This window comes from Paroedura picta, chromosome 6 (genome assembly GCF_049243985.1).
Source record: "Paroedura picta isolate Pp20150507F chromosome 6, Ppicta_v3.0, whole genome shotgun sequence".
Lineage (NCBI taxonomy): Eukaryota > Metazoa > Chordata > Lepidosauria > Squamata > Gekkonidae > Paroedura > Paroedura picta.
Genome location: NC_135374.1, coordinates 60,954,898 through 60,973,035, shown reverse-complemented (window position 1 = coordinate 60,973,035; position 18,138 = coordinate 60,954,898). Strand labels below are relative to the sequence as shown.

General features: G+C 41.8%; 1 protein-coding gene across 8 annotated transcripts in view; it reads left to right on the top strand.

The window, feature by feature from the left end:
* Positions 1 to 18,138, top strand: part of ERG (ETS transcription factor ERG) — a 169,909-nt gene that overhangs the window by 101,205 nt on the left and 50,566 nt on the right. Inside the window, exon 1 of one of the 8 annotated variants that reach the window (XM_077342706.1) lies at positions 11,372 to 11,525. The exons of the other annotated variants lie outside the window; for them this stretch is intronic. Within the exon in view, the coding sequence (XP_077198821.1) occupies positions 11,523 to 11,525 (3 nt within the window). The 5' untranslated portion in view covers positions 11,372 to 11,522. Of the gene's footprint in view, positions 1 to 11,371; positions 11,526 to 18,138 lie in introns of those variants that run through there. 8 annotated transcript variants of the gene reach the window in all.

Sequence of the window (18,138 nt, the reverse complement as noted above, 5' to 3'; positions counted from 1 at the left end):
GATTTCATCAGAACTATGATAGCAACTTCACAAGATTAAACATGAAGGTTTTTGAAATGTTGGGGGGGGCTTCTTATTTTTAGATAGTTGGTTGTAATATAGATGTGATTAGCAGAGTACAACTAAGTACCGAATATAGAGTTAAAGTGATCCTTGTTTTATATAAAATTCATAGAATCATAGAGTTGGAAGAGATATCCATGGTCATCTAGTCTAACCCCATGCACAATGCAGGAACCCACAACTGTCTGCCTACCCACAGAGACCCCACTTTTATACTCACGTGATCCCCACACAAACCAAAAATCTCCAAAAATCCCTGGAGGGAATTCACCTACCATCCCACAGTGGCGATCAGCAATTCCCTCGGTATGTAAGGAAGGGCCACAAGAGACAAACACTGGCACATCCCTCCCTGCCCACCCACTCACAATCTGCCTATGTTCATAAAATTTGATAAGGGGAGAAAGGAGAATATCCCAGCTTTCCCATATTTGTAATTAGTTGAAATAGTTATTTGTGTTCGGGATCTGAAGATAGTTTGGCTATAAATGGAATCCTCACAGCTTGGAAAATCTTACAGATTATTATCATTATTCTATATTTTGTACCAGCATATGTAAATAGTTCTTCTAGTAGCAAACTCAAAAGCACAAAGGAGCGTGGGTTAAAGGAAGCTGTATGTAGAAAACAGGGACAGGATTCACACACTAGGGAATACAGAGGTTGGGTCCAAGGTCCCCTTCCTTTGCCCTGTGCAGCACTGACATGATTGACAGATTGTCCTCAGTATCAGCATTTAGGGTGCCCAATTTGGAAAGATACTGTGGCATATGTGAAGAAGTATTTACTCAGTAGGCTCCCTCTGAAGCGAGTTCAGGACAGAAAAACAATGGGGAGGGGCAGATGATGAAGCTCCTTCTCCTTGCTTCAAACTGGGCATCACTCATTAAAGAACTGAGGTAAATGTACAACTTGCATGTAATTATTATACAGAACCATGGATGGGGGGACCCAGACCCAGCCACCTTACTCTGTAATGTGTCCATTGTCCTGTTAAGTCACTCTTTACAAACAAGGATTCCATTCAGACAGTGCTGATGAATTTGTGTCTGTGTTGGTCTCTGTGAAGAAACAAGTTTATTTTGCAAGCAAGAAGAAAAGGGATTTCTTGAATGAGGAATAACACAACAATAACTAATTCTCCTTTAGCTTGTGCCTTTGGGCATACCTAAGTTTTAAATTTGCCTGTAAATGAGTAAGGCAGGTACTCAGCCATAGGTCTTATCCTACTGGCTAAGTGTCCCTGTCCCAATTCTCTCCTCTCCTGTTTTGTGTTGGGCTCCATCCAGTGTGTATTCTGTCCTCTAATACAGTTGAGTGGATGGAGAATAAATAGAGAATTTAGAGAAATAGAGAAATTTAGAGAAATAGAGAATAAATAGAGAATAAACAGAGAGTTTATTCTTGTGAGTGTTTTTACCCACTTACAAAATTTTATGTTGCTGGGATTATGGTATTTAAAATCTTTGGGGACAGGAGTATGCCAATTAAACTGGCCACTTCTTTTGTCCCTACATCAGGATTTAGTGATGACCCTGGAAGGCTTTTGCCAGTTGGGTGGGAGTTATTTGTCGGGTGATTTTACCATATACAGTCATATCAACCCCCCATAATAGACAATGATGGGCCTGGAGAAAGTGGGAAGGGGAGGGGCTCCAAGTGAGTGTGTTCACAGTTATGCTTCCCATCCATATTCTGCACAATCATAGCACATCTGGGCTTCTTGAAGCCTGAAGAATGTTTCAGGGGTTTCTCAATGATAAAAAGGTTGAGAAAGGCTGCCATGTACTACATACCCTGTTATTTCTGTTCTTCCCACCCTTATGTCAACAAAGATAGAATGAATACAGTTCATAAACTTAAGAAAATAACAGTATAATGATTGTGCTATGCTGCCATGGTGCTACACTGGCATAGGACATTATTAACAATTATATTCCAGTTATTACCAAATATATAAATATGTCCTCTTTTTATATTCTGTGTTTTTTATCATGCGAAGTATGATGGATAATGCAAGGCTTTCAAAACAGAATTCATATGCAGTGTATTGTCTTTACTCTCTACATTACAAGTTAGCAAGAACATCTGAGGAACACTAAACTTCTGAACATAAACAAAATCAGCTATTACATTGTTTAGTAGATTCATCACTTCTGTGTCCAACCTTGGTGCCATATTTAAAAAAAATATTTATCTACTTTTTGTCAAAATACTCTAAAAAAATTCCCTTATATAACAATTGCAAAACAGTTGCCTATTACATTGTTATGTCCAGTTGGTTTCCATGGGAGAGTTCTGTACTTGCTCCTACTGAAATTAACAGGGTAGAAAATGCTAATATTTGGCTGAGTTATTCCCTCAGGTTTTGATCAGCTATGTTGTACCTCTTGTTTCCTGCAAGCGTTCGTGTTGTGTCAGAGGTCCATGGCTAGCAACACATGCTACTATGAACAGTTCATCCCAGCACAGCTACAGCCACTTTCCATAAGTTTCAGTGGACCATTTGGGGTGAACAGCAACTGTTCTGGATCCAGCCAATAGCCTATCTTGTCTACTCTCCTGTACCACATCGTGGCTATCCAGATGTCCCCAGAAATACTACAAGTAGGTTGAAGCTAGGGTCTCCCCTGTTATTGCTTTCTAACACTGGTTCTGCTTCTACTTCTGGGTACAGCAGTCCATATAATTACCATTTATTTATTTGTGTTATTTATACCACCTTTTTCATTGTAATTCGTTGTAATTCAAAGCACATTACACTGTATGGAATGAGGAGACATATAATAATGTAATAAGACTAGACTGCAGAAATCTTAAAGCTTAACTGTTAAGACATGACATGTTAATGCAAGAAATGGTATTGCATAAGCAGAAATATGTAAATCCTTGAAAACATAACAGTGGATAATGCATAGTGGTAATGTAGGCCATAGTCCTGTTTACTGGTTAATTGCCACTGATGGACCTCACATCAGATATATCTAAAAACTTGTCTTCTTACATAATAAAGGCAGCATGCTAGTGTGTATTCCAGCACATCTTTGAGTAAAGGAGTGCTTCTTTTTTGTCTGTCTGGAATTTATTGCCCAGCGACCTCATTAGGTGTTTGCAAGTTCTACTGTTATGGAACAGGGATCAAAAGTTCTCTCCACCCAACATTATGATATTGACAGCTTTGATTCACTATTGTAGAATTGTACTTTTTGTTTAGTGTTGCACACTGAGCCCAGATTTTTATAGTTATCCACTTTGACTACATATCTTTCCTTGTAAGTGACTGCCCGTTAATACCACAGCAGCATATATTTAGTCAGGATTTTTGGCCCAGTGTACAACAAATTATATTTACATTGAACCTCATTTGCCTTACCTCATTAGGAAAGATCTTTTTTAGATCATTAATTTGGTGTCATCCACTGATTTGGTTATCTTGCTAGTCACCCTCAACGCCAGATATTTTATGAACAGATTAAAAGGTACCAGTCCCAATACTGATCCCTTTGTAATGCCTCACCATGCTTCTCACCAATCCAGGAAGTAACTTCTGCTCTCTGCTTCCTATTTTTAACCAGTTTCTATGAGAGGGCCTATCCTCTTTTTCCTTAACCATTATGCTTACTGCTTAACCTTTGGTGAAGAACTTTGTCAAAAACTTGTTTGAAGTCTAAGTATTTGTTGTTGTTAGGTGCGAAGTCGTGTCCGACCCATTGTGACACCATGGACAATGATCCTCCAGGCCTTCCTGTCCTCTACCATTCCCCAGAGTCCATTTAAGTTGAAGTCTTAAGTATAAAATGTCTCATCTTTGTGTTTACTAGCCTGATGGTCCTTGATGCAGGACTTCACTTTCTAGGAACTATGTTGATTCTTCTGCAATAGGGCATGTTTGTCTGTGTGTTCAGTCATTCTATCTTTAAATACAGTTTGTGCCAATTTACCCAGATCACTCATTAGGCTAGCTATGTGAAGAAAGTTTTAAAAGATACTTGACCTGTGAGACTAGTTTTATGAAAAGTGCATGTTGAATTAATTTTAAAATGTAAACATAATGCAGAAAATTATTTCAAGAGGAATATAATTATTGTAAGGCATCAAATTTGTTTCTGGAAAAAAGTAAAAATGGGTAGAATGCAGGCTAAGCTTCCTACTTCTGTAATGTAGACCTGCTGTGTATTTGGGAGTAGCTTCCATTCACTTGGTTCCCAAGGCAGATCTGTACTGCAGACATTCCAGTTCTCCAGAATGAGCCCCAATCAGTTCCTCTTTGGAACCACCACCAAAGAAGCACAAATCAAAATGAAAGCATAAGTGCCAACCTGTTCAGAGTTGAAGGGGACACCTTCCAAGGAACCAAAATGAGAAGTTCCAAGATCTAGTGCTGAAATCAGTGGGCATGAAACCCCACACATTCTTTCTCCCAAACAGTGTTTCCCAGCACGGTCTACAATTGTATGTGACCTGACTACTCTTTTGGAATGTGTCACTTGATCTTCAGTTCCGCCACCTCTGGGATTAGAACACCAGCACCCTTGCTTCCTTCTTGCACAAGGCAGAATGGCCAGGTCCTCCATAACTGCTGATGGAACCAAGAAGTTATAATGTAGGATAGCTGGAGAAAATACATACACTGGCATACCAGATACCCTGACCAGATCTGGCAATTTATATCTCTGGGGAAGAAGATTGTGGATCCATGACTGGTTCTGAGGTATCTTCCACTGCCATTTGGTAATGGGCAATTATGAAACAGACAATTCTTCAAGCCTTCTACGTTGCTGGGTTGGACTGGGGACTTATCATACTGGGGCATCCTCACATGAATTGGCCATATTTATATTTATTTATTACATTTGTAGACCACCCTCCCCTAAGGTTCAGGGTGGTTTACAAAGAACATAACAGAACAATACATCAAATTCACTGATTATAATGAATGAAAGATAACAGTAATAACAACAATAAACAGAGAAAATAACATTCAACATAGTGAACAATCTAACAGGCCCATGGTTGGTCAGAACTGTTGCATGGGTTCAAGGGAAGGGGGTTTGGGGCCCAGTAGATGTTATTTAGTTTCAGTCAACCTCAACCAAATGCCTGGTAGAAGAGCTCCCTTTTGCACGCTCTGCAGAACTATTTAATTCCATTAGGTCTCCTCTGGGAGCTCATTCCACCAGGTGGGAGCCAGGACAGAGAAGGCTCTGGCCCTGGTTGAGGTCAAGCAGCCTTCCTTAGGACCAGGGATCATTAGCTGGTTGGAGCTGGCAGAGTGCAAAGCTGCTTGAGGGGCATAGGCAGAGAGGCGGTCCTTCAAGTACACTGGGACCAGACCGCATGTGGCCTTGAAGTTAATTACCAAGACCTTACACCTGAGCTGGAATTCAACTGGTAAGCAGCACAGTTGTTGGAGGATGGGTTGGATGTGGGACCTCCATGGTGTTGCTGTGAGGACCCTGGCCACCACATTCTGGACCAGTTGCAGTTTCCAGATCAAAGTTAAGGATAGGCCTGCATAGAGCGAATTACAGAAGTCTAGCCTGGAGGTGACCGTCACGTGAATCACTATGGCTAGGTGTTCTGGGACCAAATAGGGCACTAGTAGTTAGGCTTGGTGAAGGTGGTAGAAGGACAGCCATGCTACTCTTTTGATCTGGGCCTCCATAGAGAGGGAAGCAGCCAGGATCACGCCTAGGTTTCTGGTGGAGTGAGCCACTGATAGCTGCATACCATCTAGGGTGGGCAGACATGCTTCCTTGTTGTGATCCTTCCTGCCCAGCCACAAGTTCTCCCAATTATGAACCACAAGGTTCTACTCCAAGGCTGCTTTCTTCTGCCCTAGGGCTGGTCTAGATACACTCTCCTTGGGGTATATCTTCTACTTAGAATCATAGAATAATAGAGTTGGAAGGGACCTCATGAGTCATCTAGTCCAACCCCCTGCATTATGCAGGACACTCACATCCCAATTGCTCATCTACTATAACCTGCCACCCCTTTGCCTTCACAGAATCAGCCTCTCCGTCAGATGGCTATCTAGTCTCTGTTTAAAAATGTCCAAAGATGGAGAACCCACCACCTCCTGAGGAAGCCTGTTCCACTGAGAAACCACTCTAACTGTCAGGAACTTCTTCCGGATGTTTAGAATTTCTTTTGAATTAATTTCATCCCATTTGTTCTGGTCTGTCTCTCTGGGGCAAGAGAGAACAGTTTTGTTCCATGCTCCATATGGCACCCTTTTAAATACTTCATTTGGAATTAGACCTTATTTTATACCTTCCCTCTGATAGTTGGTCCATTGCATCCTGATCACCCCTTCCTGGCCAAGACAGATTTGTTTCCAGGTTTTATTACACAGATTGAAGGGCATTTTTGTCCATCTCCCTCAGGTTGCAGACCTATTGAGTTTACAGAGTACTTTCCACTGGAGAAGCTGCACCTGGAGAAGCTATCAGGTTACTAAATCCCATGAGCAGGCCTTCTCTGACTCAGTTAAGTCAGTTCTGTTCAATGCTTGCAGACCTTCAACCAGGCTGTCCTATTCTCATAGATGGAAGCATTCCACTCTGTGGTTAATGGTGGGCTATCCAGGTTCTATCATAAATGGGGGGGGGGGACAACAACCCTAGCATATATACATGAGGGAAAAAACAGTTGTCTTGAGGAATATTTGTACAGAAAATGTCAGGCTAGCTGCATTGGCAGATATTTGCTTAAGATGGGACCTGTTGCCTGTTAACATGATGTAATCTATGTAGTTCACCCTCACTGTTGATCTTTAGGAGGCATCTTAAGAGGTTTTTACTCATGATGGCATTGGATTAGTTCTTATGTTTACTAGCAGTATTAAATTATTGATTTTAAATAGTGGTTTCTATATATTTTGTTGTATTTTATTTTTATTAAAAATGTAAGACACCTTGAGATCTTAGAAGGTAGAAAGGTGGCTAGTGAATGTTTTGTGTAAATAAATACAGTAGCAATAACATTACTGCAGCTAGTATAAACATTTACAGGCTGGAAAAATGAAAATGTAGATGAAATATTTGAGTAAGGGATATGGAAAATAATGAAAGAGGAGAAAATAACTTCAATGCTGTCATTGGGATGCTAGATGAAAACATCCCACCCTGTGTTCTAATTATTGGAGAGAAAGCAAACAAAACCCTGGCATTTAAACAATGCCTCATTGTAGGTAGGCATTGTAGCTCTTAGGAATTGAAAAGCTTTTTTTTTAACAAATATGTTTATTACTTTAATAAACAGTAAATAAGCTGCAGTAGCACTCATGGTAATGATAAAACCATAGACAGATACTTCCTGCCACCATTTCCTATTCTGATAGTTTACCAGATCAGGGACTACCAATACAGGAAGTGCTTTCAACTGGAATTTCCTGTCAACTCATCTTTAATTCATTTAGAAAAACAAACCTTTTACTGTTGTGTATAAAGACCACTCTATGTTTTTTTTTTTAATTTTGGTATGGAAACATGAGAAATTTGTTGCTGATTCCCATGGATTATTTATTTTATTATTTTATTATTTTATTAATTATATTTATATACCGCCCTCCCTGGGGGCTCAGGGCGGTTTACATAATAACATAAGAACAATACATGGAACAGTCTATAAAACATTTGAATAACCGTGCAATAATAACTAATAATTGTAAACATATAACATTATAATTGTATAACCAATAAACAATACAACGTTGCAATATACAAACAGGTCCAGAGTGTATAGGTGGTGTTCTGAGTGGGGGCGGGGAGCAGGGGCCCTTTGGTCGCTGTTGGTTATATATATCTGGTCTCAACCAAATGCCTGGCGGAAGAACTCCTCCTTGCAGGCCCTGCGGAACTGTTTAAGTTCTCCGGGAGCTCGTTCCACCAGGTGGGGGCCAGAACAGAGAATGCTCTGGCCCTGGTTGAGACCAGGCGGACTTCTTTAGGGCCAGGGACCTTTAGCTGGTTGGTAGCAGTGGCGTGCAGGGCTCTTTTGGGGGCGTAGGCAGGGAGGCGATCCCTCAGGTACACTGGGCCCTGACCGTGTATGGCCTTGAAGGTAATTACCAGAACCTTTAGTCTGATCCTGAATTCAACTGGCAACCATTGCAGTTGATGGAGAATGGGCTGGATGTGGGACCTTCACGGTGTTGCAGTGAGGATCCTGGCCGCTGCATTTTGAACCAGCTGTAGTTTCTGGGTCAAGACTAAGGGCAGGCCTGCGTAGAGCAAGTTACAAAAGTCCAGTCTAGAGGTGACCGTCACATGGATCACTGGCTAGGTGTTCTGGGGCCAGGTAGGGCGCTAGTAGCTTGGCTTGGTGGACGTGGTAGAATGCCAGCCACGCTACCTTTGTGATCTGGGCTTCCATTGTGAGGGAAGTGTCCAGAATCACGCCTAGGTTCCTGGCGGAGTGAGCCATAGAGAGCTGCACACCATCCAGGGCAGGCAGGCGCGCTTCCTCACATGGACCCTTCCTACCCAGCCACAGGACCTCCGTCTTTGAAGGATTGAGCTTCAGACGACTTTGCTTGAGCCATCTCGTCACTGCTTCTAGGCAGCTGGCTAATGCTTCTGGGGGAGAGTCAGGGCTGCCATCCATCAGGTGGAGGAGCTGGGTGTCATCTGCATATTGATGACAACCCAGCTCAAACTTCCGTACCAGTTGTGTAAGAGGGCGTATGAAGATGTTGAATAGGATAGGAGAGAGGACCGCTCCCTGTGGGACTCCACAAGTAAGTTGTCGGCGGTCTGATGTTTTCTCTCCTATTGCAACCCTCTGTCCACGATCCCGGAGGAAGGAGATCAGCCATTGAAGGGCTGTCCCTCCTGTTCCGGCATCGAACAATCGAACTCTTAGAACAATGCATAAGTACCTTCTGGAGAGTTTGTTGGTTTAGTGACTACAGGGGATTGGACTAGATGCCCCGTATGACCCCTTCCAACTATGATTCTATGGATTTGAACAGTAAATATATTTTATTATCAGGAGTACTTTTTATTGTTATTTTAACCAAATTATTAATAAAAATGTGAAAGACTGAAAGGGCTGTTTGTTGTTTACCCTGATTATGTCTAAATGAGTAGATCTAAATGATTCTTCAGGAGAACAAAAACATTGCCAAGATAACATTGGAGAAGATTATTCCTTCTTACTATTCATGTACTCATTTTCTTCTTGTCATTAATAACGAGGTGTTCTGATAGCTTAGATGTAATAGATAGTTACTTAGATATCCTAGGAAATCATGGCAAAAGCACAGAAGATGCAGAAACATCTATGATCTGATCTTCCAATTTAATTTGAAACTGCGGAGACCCTGATTCAAATTTGATAAGTGACATGGTTTTGCTGATATCAGTGCAATCCTAAACAGAATTACAGCCTTCTAAGTCCATTGACTTCATTGCTCATGGGTGGATTCACTCTACATAGGGTGGCACCATTGGATTTGTATGACTCTGTATATCTTTTCATAATTTAATCTTTATTCTCTGTAATTGTCATTAGTACCCTGTTTTTCATGACCGTAGTCATGTTATTCAGATGTGATTATGCAGTATGCAAAGGAGTTGGGGGGGGGAACTTAAATGTTTATATAGTTTGGATGGAACTTGTCAGGTGAAGGTTAATTGCACTCCAGTTCTCTGCACAGATGGGTTATCAGAGCTGAACACTCATTACAAGATTAATCTCACTTCCGACAAGACTTCCCTTTCCTTCAACTGATTTTGCTCAGGCATTGGACCTGTCATCAGCCGTTAGGGTGGATTACCTCTGGGATATTTAATGCTTCTATGCCATGAAACAATATAAAATGTGTGTCATATCGGCAAGAACATCTTTAAGAGACAGCACATTTTCATAGCATTATGAAGGTCGAGATTCATAAACAATTGAAACCATTGTGTGGCTTTGAATTAGCCCTCTTAATGAACACAAACATAAGCAGATTCATCTCAAGACCTTCATTGAAATGTCAGCACTGTCAGAAACAGATGAAGGTTTGATTTTAGGACTAAATTTTATTGTCATTTCCTGAAATCATTTACAAGGAAAGCTCAGCAACAACTCTAGACTAGTAAACTAGGTGGAAAAGGGAAATTTGATATTCTGTTAATTTCATTTATCAGAAGCAATTTCATAAAGTATGGAGTATCTAATGTACTACATACTGTTTCTTTTCAGCCATCATTGCAAATGTATTTTGTTTGTAGTGGAGCAGCCTTTGAGAATTGTATATAAATGTAAAAAAACAAGGGGGATCTGTATTTGTATATCTGGTTCTGGAGCTTTGATTTCAATCTGGGCAAATGATTTTTTTCTCCATTAGAAGCTGTACTCACACATAACCTAATGTATAAAGTAGTTCAAAAATGCAAGGGGTGTGCGTGCCTGAAAGTGCTATAATGTAACCTGCATATGGTCAGGCTATAATCCATTCACTGTGCATTTGTCATTGTTTTCTTCAGATGGTTACTCCACAAAACAATGCAGGCTGGCAATGCAGATTTCAGGACAGCCTACAGTCTTTTGTTCCACAGGCATATTTTCTTCAGCAAACAACTTTATCACATCTGATATGATTTCTAATGTATTTGTAGAAACAGTAAAACTGTTATTATCTAAAACCTAATAACGCTTTTCTTCTTCTGGAACTGGGACTTCCATATAAAAGTATACTAGTTTAACCTTCTATAATTATATGTGGGCAATAGATCAAAGGGGGAGAAACCCAGCAAAATTTCTAGGATTGTTCTAATCAGTCTTTAAAAGTTTCATGCTCAAGCCAGAACACTTAGCAACATTTTGTGTCTACAGTGGCTAAAGGAAATTTACATAATTTCATTGGACTGAGTGAATTAATATGTATTATTATTATTATTATTATTATTATTATTATTATTATTATTATTATTATTATTATTATTATTATTAAATTTATTACCTGCCACTCCTGAGAGGCTCATGGCGGGTTACAAAGTCCAGCTAAAATCTATGAATCATATCTATAAGTAAATTGATTACCTAATCATATGAATAATAAGCAATCCTGACCCAAGAAGAGAGGGAGAATATAAATAAATGATCTAGGAGCTTTGGACAAAACAGGCGTACTGTGGTACATGGGATCAGTCCTTGAAACAAAAAAGCGTCAATAGAATTCTAGATTTATTTTAGGAGTTCTGATAACAAAAATAACACAACTTGGCAAAGGTGATGAGTATTTTCTTCCTTCCATGTAACTTGAGTAAATTCCTAAACCAGAAAACAAATATTAATACTAATCAGCGGACTAGCTTTTATGTTTCCACAGAACTTCCTGTACTGGCCTTTAGTCAGCACCAAACTTTGTTCCTGCACAAAGCCTTTCCATGGTTTTAAGAAAGTTATGGATCTCAAGAAGAGAAAAAAACTTCAAATAGTGTTTCTGAAAAAGGGAAATAAACATGGTAGGCAAAGCAAGCTTCTGAAAGTATGCAGTTTTTTATTCAATAAAAATTAATAGCTACTTTTTCCATTGTCTGATTCTAGTTTATTAGACAAACATCAGTTGTTTGAGGATGATAGTCATTGACTAAGTGGTCAGCTACAGACATTCCTCGATGGAACTACTTATTTTGACCCATTTCAGTCTGGTTTATTTCTCCTTTTCACCATAAATCCAGCAAGCTGTGGCCATTCTGAACAAATGTTTTGAGTTGATAATGGGTAGAATGATGACTGATAAACTAGAGATTTATTGATAAAGACAGTATTGCTCATAAGTGATCAATTAGCAGTATTTGTCCTATTTTATATGGGGTTGTGCTTCACCTTAAGGATCAGTTGGGCAGTTTTGCGGAACTCTTTGTGTTTCATAGCTGGATGCTTAGGTAGCATTCACCAGCTTTGTCTGATATGTGCGAGCTACAAACCCTTCTGGTTAGAAATGATCTCGGAGTTTATACCCCTGCTCTTGAACCTTCTAGATGTAATTGTTATAATACATTACATGTGGGATTATCTTTGAATGTAGCTGATGAATCCAGAGCATGGAAGTTAGATTGACAGCAACTAGTCTTTGGACCATATTCTACTATTTTTGAAAGAACTTCACAGGCTCCTAGTCTGTTCCAAGTACGATTCAAATTGCTAACACTAGCCTACAGGATCCTAAATTATCTGGCATCCATGTGTCTTAAGAATCATTTACTTCCATATGAATCCTCCTATCAAGAGCTTTCTCAGAGGCTGGTATTTAGGTACATCTGGCTTCTGAAGCTAAGTTGATGGCCTTGTGGAACTCCCTATGTGTTCAGATTCTCTTTCTGCCTATCAAACATTTATTAGGTGCCATCTAACTCCATTTACACTCTTACCTTTGGTTTTAGCCCCAGATGTGACTCCATTTCCTAGAATATGTTATATGGCTGTTTGAATCATTCCTGTTTTTATATTGAAAGTTAAGTGAGCTTTCTTAATTTGGATTAATAGTAGATTTTTGTGAATAATATATCTTTAAATAAAACAAGAATGTCCAGGACTATTCCAGGGCTTACAGTCAACTTGTTGTATTGCATTCCTAAAATGTTGTTCAAGATTCAAACCTGTCTGGAAACTTTACACTGCCCTGGGTGTTTGAAACCCAATTGCACGTGTTTAGAAGACCTCCCCTACAGGAAAATTTATAACTCACCTTAAGAATTTTCTAAAGTGAAAAGGATATAATTCTTAAAAACAAATATTTTGGGAGAGTAATGATCATGGAACAGAATTTGTTATTTATTTTTTCTTTGAATTTCTATTATTATTACTTGTATCAAAGCCCATTTTAAAAAGGGGAGACAGGCAGGAGGGCGTGAGAGGGTAGCCATGGCTCCCTTTGGCCTGCAAAGCAGGCTAAAGGGAGTGGAAAGCCCCCCCTTACAAGAGCACTGCCACAGGAGGTTCCCTCTGGCCCAACAAGTGCTCTTGCCATGGCAAGAGTGCTTCCTGGGCTAAAGGGAGTGGAAAGCCCCCCCCTTCAGCGAAGACAGGGCTTTGCAGCCCGCAGGGAGTCTGCAAACTCCCCCCCCCGGGCTCCCTCCCAGCAGGAGCGTACCAATGGGCCACAAAGCCCTGTCACTGCCTTGCCTCTCTTCTCGTGGGTAACAATGGAGGCTGTAGCCACAAGACTTCTAGCAGGCAAGGAGGGAGGTTGGAAGCTGGAGGGGGAGGGCCAATCAGGGTGGACCTGGACAGGGCCCTGGACAGTCTCCTCCCAGGAGACTGTTTCCCAAATATATAAGGGAGCGAAATAGTGTTAAGGATTATTATTATTATTAGATTTGTCACTCGCCTCTCCCCAGAGGCTTGAGGCGACCCTCTCCACTGAAGTAGACTCAGGGTGGTATATAACATGTATATATCATGTATAAAAACAGTTCAGTTAAAATCACAAATCAGTATTTTTAGAACATTTCTAAAACACATCTAAAAATGCTGTTCATAGATGTGATATCCAAACACAGGGTGGGAGAACGAGTACAGGAGGGAGGCCAGTACGATTTTGTCAGTAGTTGTTTTACTGGCCTCAACCATAGGCCTGATGGAAGAGCCCTGATTTGCAGGCCCTGCAGAACCCAGTGAGCTCTGGCAGGGCCTTGATATTTTTTATGAGCTCATTCCACCAGGCAGGAGCCAAGGCGTAGAAGCCCTTGGCTCTGGCCAAGGCCAGCTGGCTTTCTTTGGGGTCAGGGACCACTACTCTGTTTGTATTGACTTACTGCAAGGCTCTTTGGGGGATGTATTCAGAGAGGCAGTCCCATAGGTATGCTAGGCCAGGACCATATATGGCCTTAAAGGATTAGTTCTTGATTTTTTCCCTGCCAGAGCTTGTAATCTATGTTTAATGTTAATGTTTTTAATGTTTTAATTGATGTTGGGTTTTATTTTGTTTTACGAGAGCAGTGGGTAATCTAATAGATAATAATAATAAATTATAACCATTTCATGTGCCAGTGCAGGTTCTATGCAAAATGTATGCAAGCAAAGATCTAATTATTTCCATTGTTAGTTGTTTTGTATATTTTGACAAAAAGGAACCTATTAAATATCTGTACTGTTCATAAGTGATTTTTCATGCACTTCATATAGGCTGTCTGCTATTGTTGTTAGGTGCGAAGTCGTGTCCGACCCATCGTGACCGCATGGACAATGATTCTTCAGGCCTTCCTGTCCTCTATCACAGTGGTCTCCAGCCTTTTTATTACCGGGGACCAGTTAACGCTTGACAATTTTACTGAGGCCCGGGGGGGGGGGGTAGTCTTTTGCCAAGGGACGTCGCTGCTGCCGCCTGAGCTCCTGCTCCACTTTCTCGCCAGTGCCCCTGACTTCCCACCGCCCGCTGGGGGATGCTGCCAACAGTGCCACGCCGAGGGGGAGCCCCAGCCATAGAGTGCACCAAAGGTGAGCTGGCGGCAGAGTGGCAGGGCAGCCCCGAGGCAGCAGCCGGGGAGGAGGACGAGGAGGAGCCACGGCCCAGTACCGACTGATCCACAGACCGGTCCTGGCCTCCGGACCGGGGGTTGGGGACCACTGTTCTATCATTCCCTGGAATCCATTTAAGCTCGCACCAATTGCTTCAGTGACTCCATCCAACCACTTAATTCTCTGTCGTCCCCTTCTTCTTTTGCCCTCAATCACTCCCAGCATTAGGCTCTTCTCCAGGGAGTCCTTCCTTCTCATGAGGTGGCCAAATACAGACTGTCTGTATTCAATACCAAATCTCAAACAACCCTAAGCAGTAATTAATGCCTAAGCTAGAACTTTTCCAGGGAGTAAGTCTTTCGTTTAATTACAATAGTATGATGGTAAATTAAAAAAACTAGAATGCTAGTATAGGTACTATACTAGCCAGTCTGGTGTAGTGGTTAGGAGTGCAGACTTCTAATCTGGCATGCCAGGTTCGATTCTATGCTCCCCCACATGCAACCAGCTGGGTGACCTTGGGCTTGCCATGGCACTGATAAAACTGTTCTGACTGGGCAGTGATATCAGGGCTCTCTCAGCACAGGGTGTCTGTTGTGTGGAGAGGAATGGGAAGGTGATGACTGTAAGCCGCCTTGAGCCTCCTTCGGGTAGGGAAAAGTGGCATATAAGAACCAACTCTTCTTCTTCCTCTTCTTCTACTATTCCCTCAAATATTTGGGAGGCCACACTCCCGATAAGAGATGCTTGGATCAAAATCTTTATATATGAATGCAGAGTCAATGGAGTTTTAATTGTTCCAAAAGCATCTCTGAATAGGGTGCATTTGGAATGCTGTATACAGTTTGGTTCACCTGTCTTAAGAAACGGAGCTGGAAAAAGCATAATAAGAAATATGGGCATTATCCATATGGGGAAAGTCACACCAAGGTTTTTTTGTCTAGGTGACTTCTGTCTGATGGTCTGTTGGTCTGTCTATCTAATGTTTGGATTTATATGACCACCCTCCCATCTTGGGGCAGTTTACAACAGCACTACAAACATCACTTCCAAAACCTTGTTAATGCCCTCTGCAGGGCTCTTTGCTCTGTGGGTACTAATCTGCCCCTGGCCTTGACCTAGGCCAGGGCCTCTTTGGTCTTGGCCCCAAACTGGTGGAGTGAGATCCCGGGATAGATGAGGCCCCATCAAAGCTATCAAAGTTCCGCAGGACCTGTAAAACAGAGCTCTTCTGCCAGGTCTTTGGTTGAGGCCAGGTCTTTTACGGTTACTGGGTCCACCTCAGGCTACATTATGTCACCAGATGACACTTTTTGACTACTGTGGGGGTGGACTGTAGGGTTTTTCTGCCATCTGAGGTTCTTCGTTTTTAACATTAAGGATTTATGGGATTTTATAGGATTTTATTCTGTAATCCGCTTTGAGTCTAAGGAGGAAGGTGGACTAGAAATTTAATAAATGAACAAACAAAACCATAAAATCCATTTGATTTCGTAAAAATACTGGAATGGGCTTACTTTTAGATGTTACTTCTATTTCAGGGTGAGAGCTCTTATGAAATCCTTACAATTTATATTGCAATCTGTATTTTAAAATGTCGTAAACTGGCATTTGCTGGGAGTGGCCGGTTAGAAAGGGAAAGAAACAAAATAAATTCAATCTTGTAGGAAGGTGCCAGCTCGATGTTATTCAGTAGTTCATTGGCCCCAACTAAATGTCTGGTGAAATAGCTCCATTTTGCAGGCACTTCAAACCTGTGAAAGCTCCTGAAGGGCCCACAGCTTTTCTGGGAACTCATTCCACCAGGTTGAGGTCAGAACCAAAAAGGCCCTGGCCCTGGTTGAGGCCAAACATACATCTTGAGGGCCAGGGATCACCACCTGGTTTGAATTGGTGGAGCATAGGGTTCTACAGAGGGCATAGTCAGCTAGGTAGTCCCTCAGATACATGGGACCCAAGCCACGGATGACCTTAAAGGTTAAAACCAAAACCCTAAACCTGATTCAGAATTCAACTGGGAGCCAGTGCAGCTAGCTGCCTGAGGACAGGTTTAATATGGGCTGGCCATGGTGTCCTAGTGAGAACCCATGTTGCTGTATTTTGGACCAGTTTCAGTCTCTGAATCAGGGTCAAGGGCATGCAGTTGCTGCACATGCACTCTTATGCCATCAGGGGGCACTAACGTGCATGCACAGAGTTGCCGCACATGCACGTTTGCACCAGCAAGGGGCGCAAACGTGCTTGCACGGCAGCTCTGCAACTGGCAAATAACTTAAGGGGTGAACCTGGCTGTCTGTCCATGGGTGTCATCTGCATATTGGTGACATCCAGTCCAAACCCCCAGAGGGGGAAGAGGGTGCATAAAAATGTTGAATAACATGAGGGACAAAAAATCATGAATGGTGTTGAGAAGGTAGATGAAAATAAATCTTCCTTCCCATTATGGCAAAACACAGTTACATAATGAGGTTGACTGACTCAAGTATTTCTTAATTAAGTGTATTTAGAAGATGTGGTGATATCCACTAGCATGATTTCGATTACTTTAAAAGATTATTAGTCATGTACAATGGATATGTGTATCATTTATATTAACCAGGATGGTTAAATGAAATGTCCATGTTCAGGAATTATACTTCTGAATATGATTTGCTTGGAATCAAACTAGGCAACCCCCCCCCCCCAAAAAAAAACAACAACAACAACAACTGTTTGTTTCCTGTCTTGGTTCTGTAGCTAGTGTGGAAAACAGGATTCTGAACTGCAAGGACATATTCTGATCCGGCAGGGTTATTTTTATGGTCTTAAATGTGGATTCAAACTAAAACATCAGATGTAAAAGGACAAATATTATTTTCAATAATCACTTGAAAGGATGCAAGGCAAAGTGGACAGAGATCCAGATAACTCAGAGGTCCCCAATCTGGTGTCTTCCATGTGTTTTTAGTAAGTGGTCAGGGCCAGATAGGACTTTTCTCCAGCAGGCTTCTGATTGGCCATTGAAGATCTGATTGGCTGTGTATTGTTTGGGTACTAACTACCGCCACAGCTCAAGGATCTTCACAGAATATGCTCATTTTGCAGGCATCCTGTTAAGCAGAGCTTTTACCTGAAAGATTGAAGAGTTACTATGCCTCATCTCATTTCCTCATATTTTAGGATCCTTTGAGCTAACTTATTGTTTAAAGGTATGTTTGGGGATTACTCAAATGTTATTCTTGGCTGTATTGGAAGTCTGATATTTTTAAAATCAGAGGTTAATATATACTTTAAAGCACTGGTCCCCAAACTTTTTATCACTGGGGACCGGTCAACGCTTGACAGTTTTACTGAGACCTAGGGGGGGTAGTCTTTTGCCGAGGGACATCACTGCCACCTGAGCCCCTGCTCCACTTGCTTTCCCGCCGGCACCCCTTATTTCCCGCTGCCTGCTAGGGGGTTCTGCCAGCAGCTGCTGCGCAGTGCCATGGCGAGGGGGAGCCCCAGCCATGGCAGCCACCGGAGAATACCAAAGGTGAGCCAGCGGTAGAGTGGCAGGGCAGCCCCCGAGGCAGCAGTCGGGGAGGGAGACGAGGAGGAGCCGCGGCCTGGTACCAACTGATCCACGGACCGGTA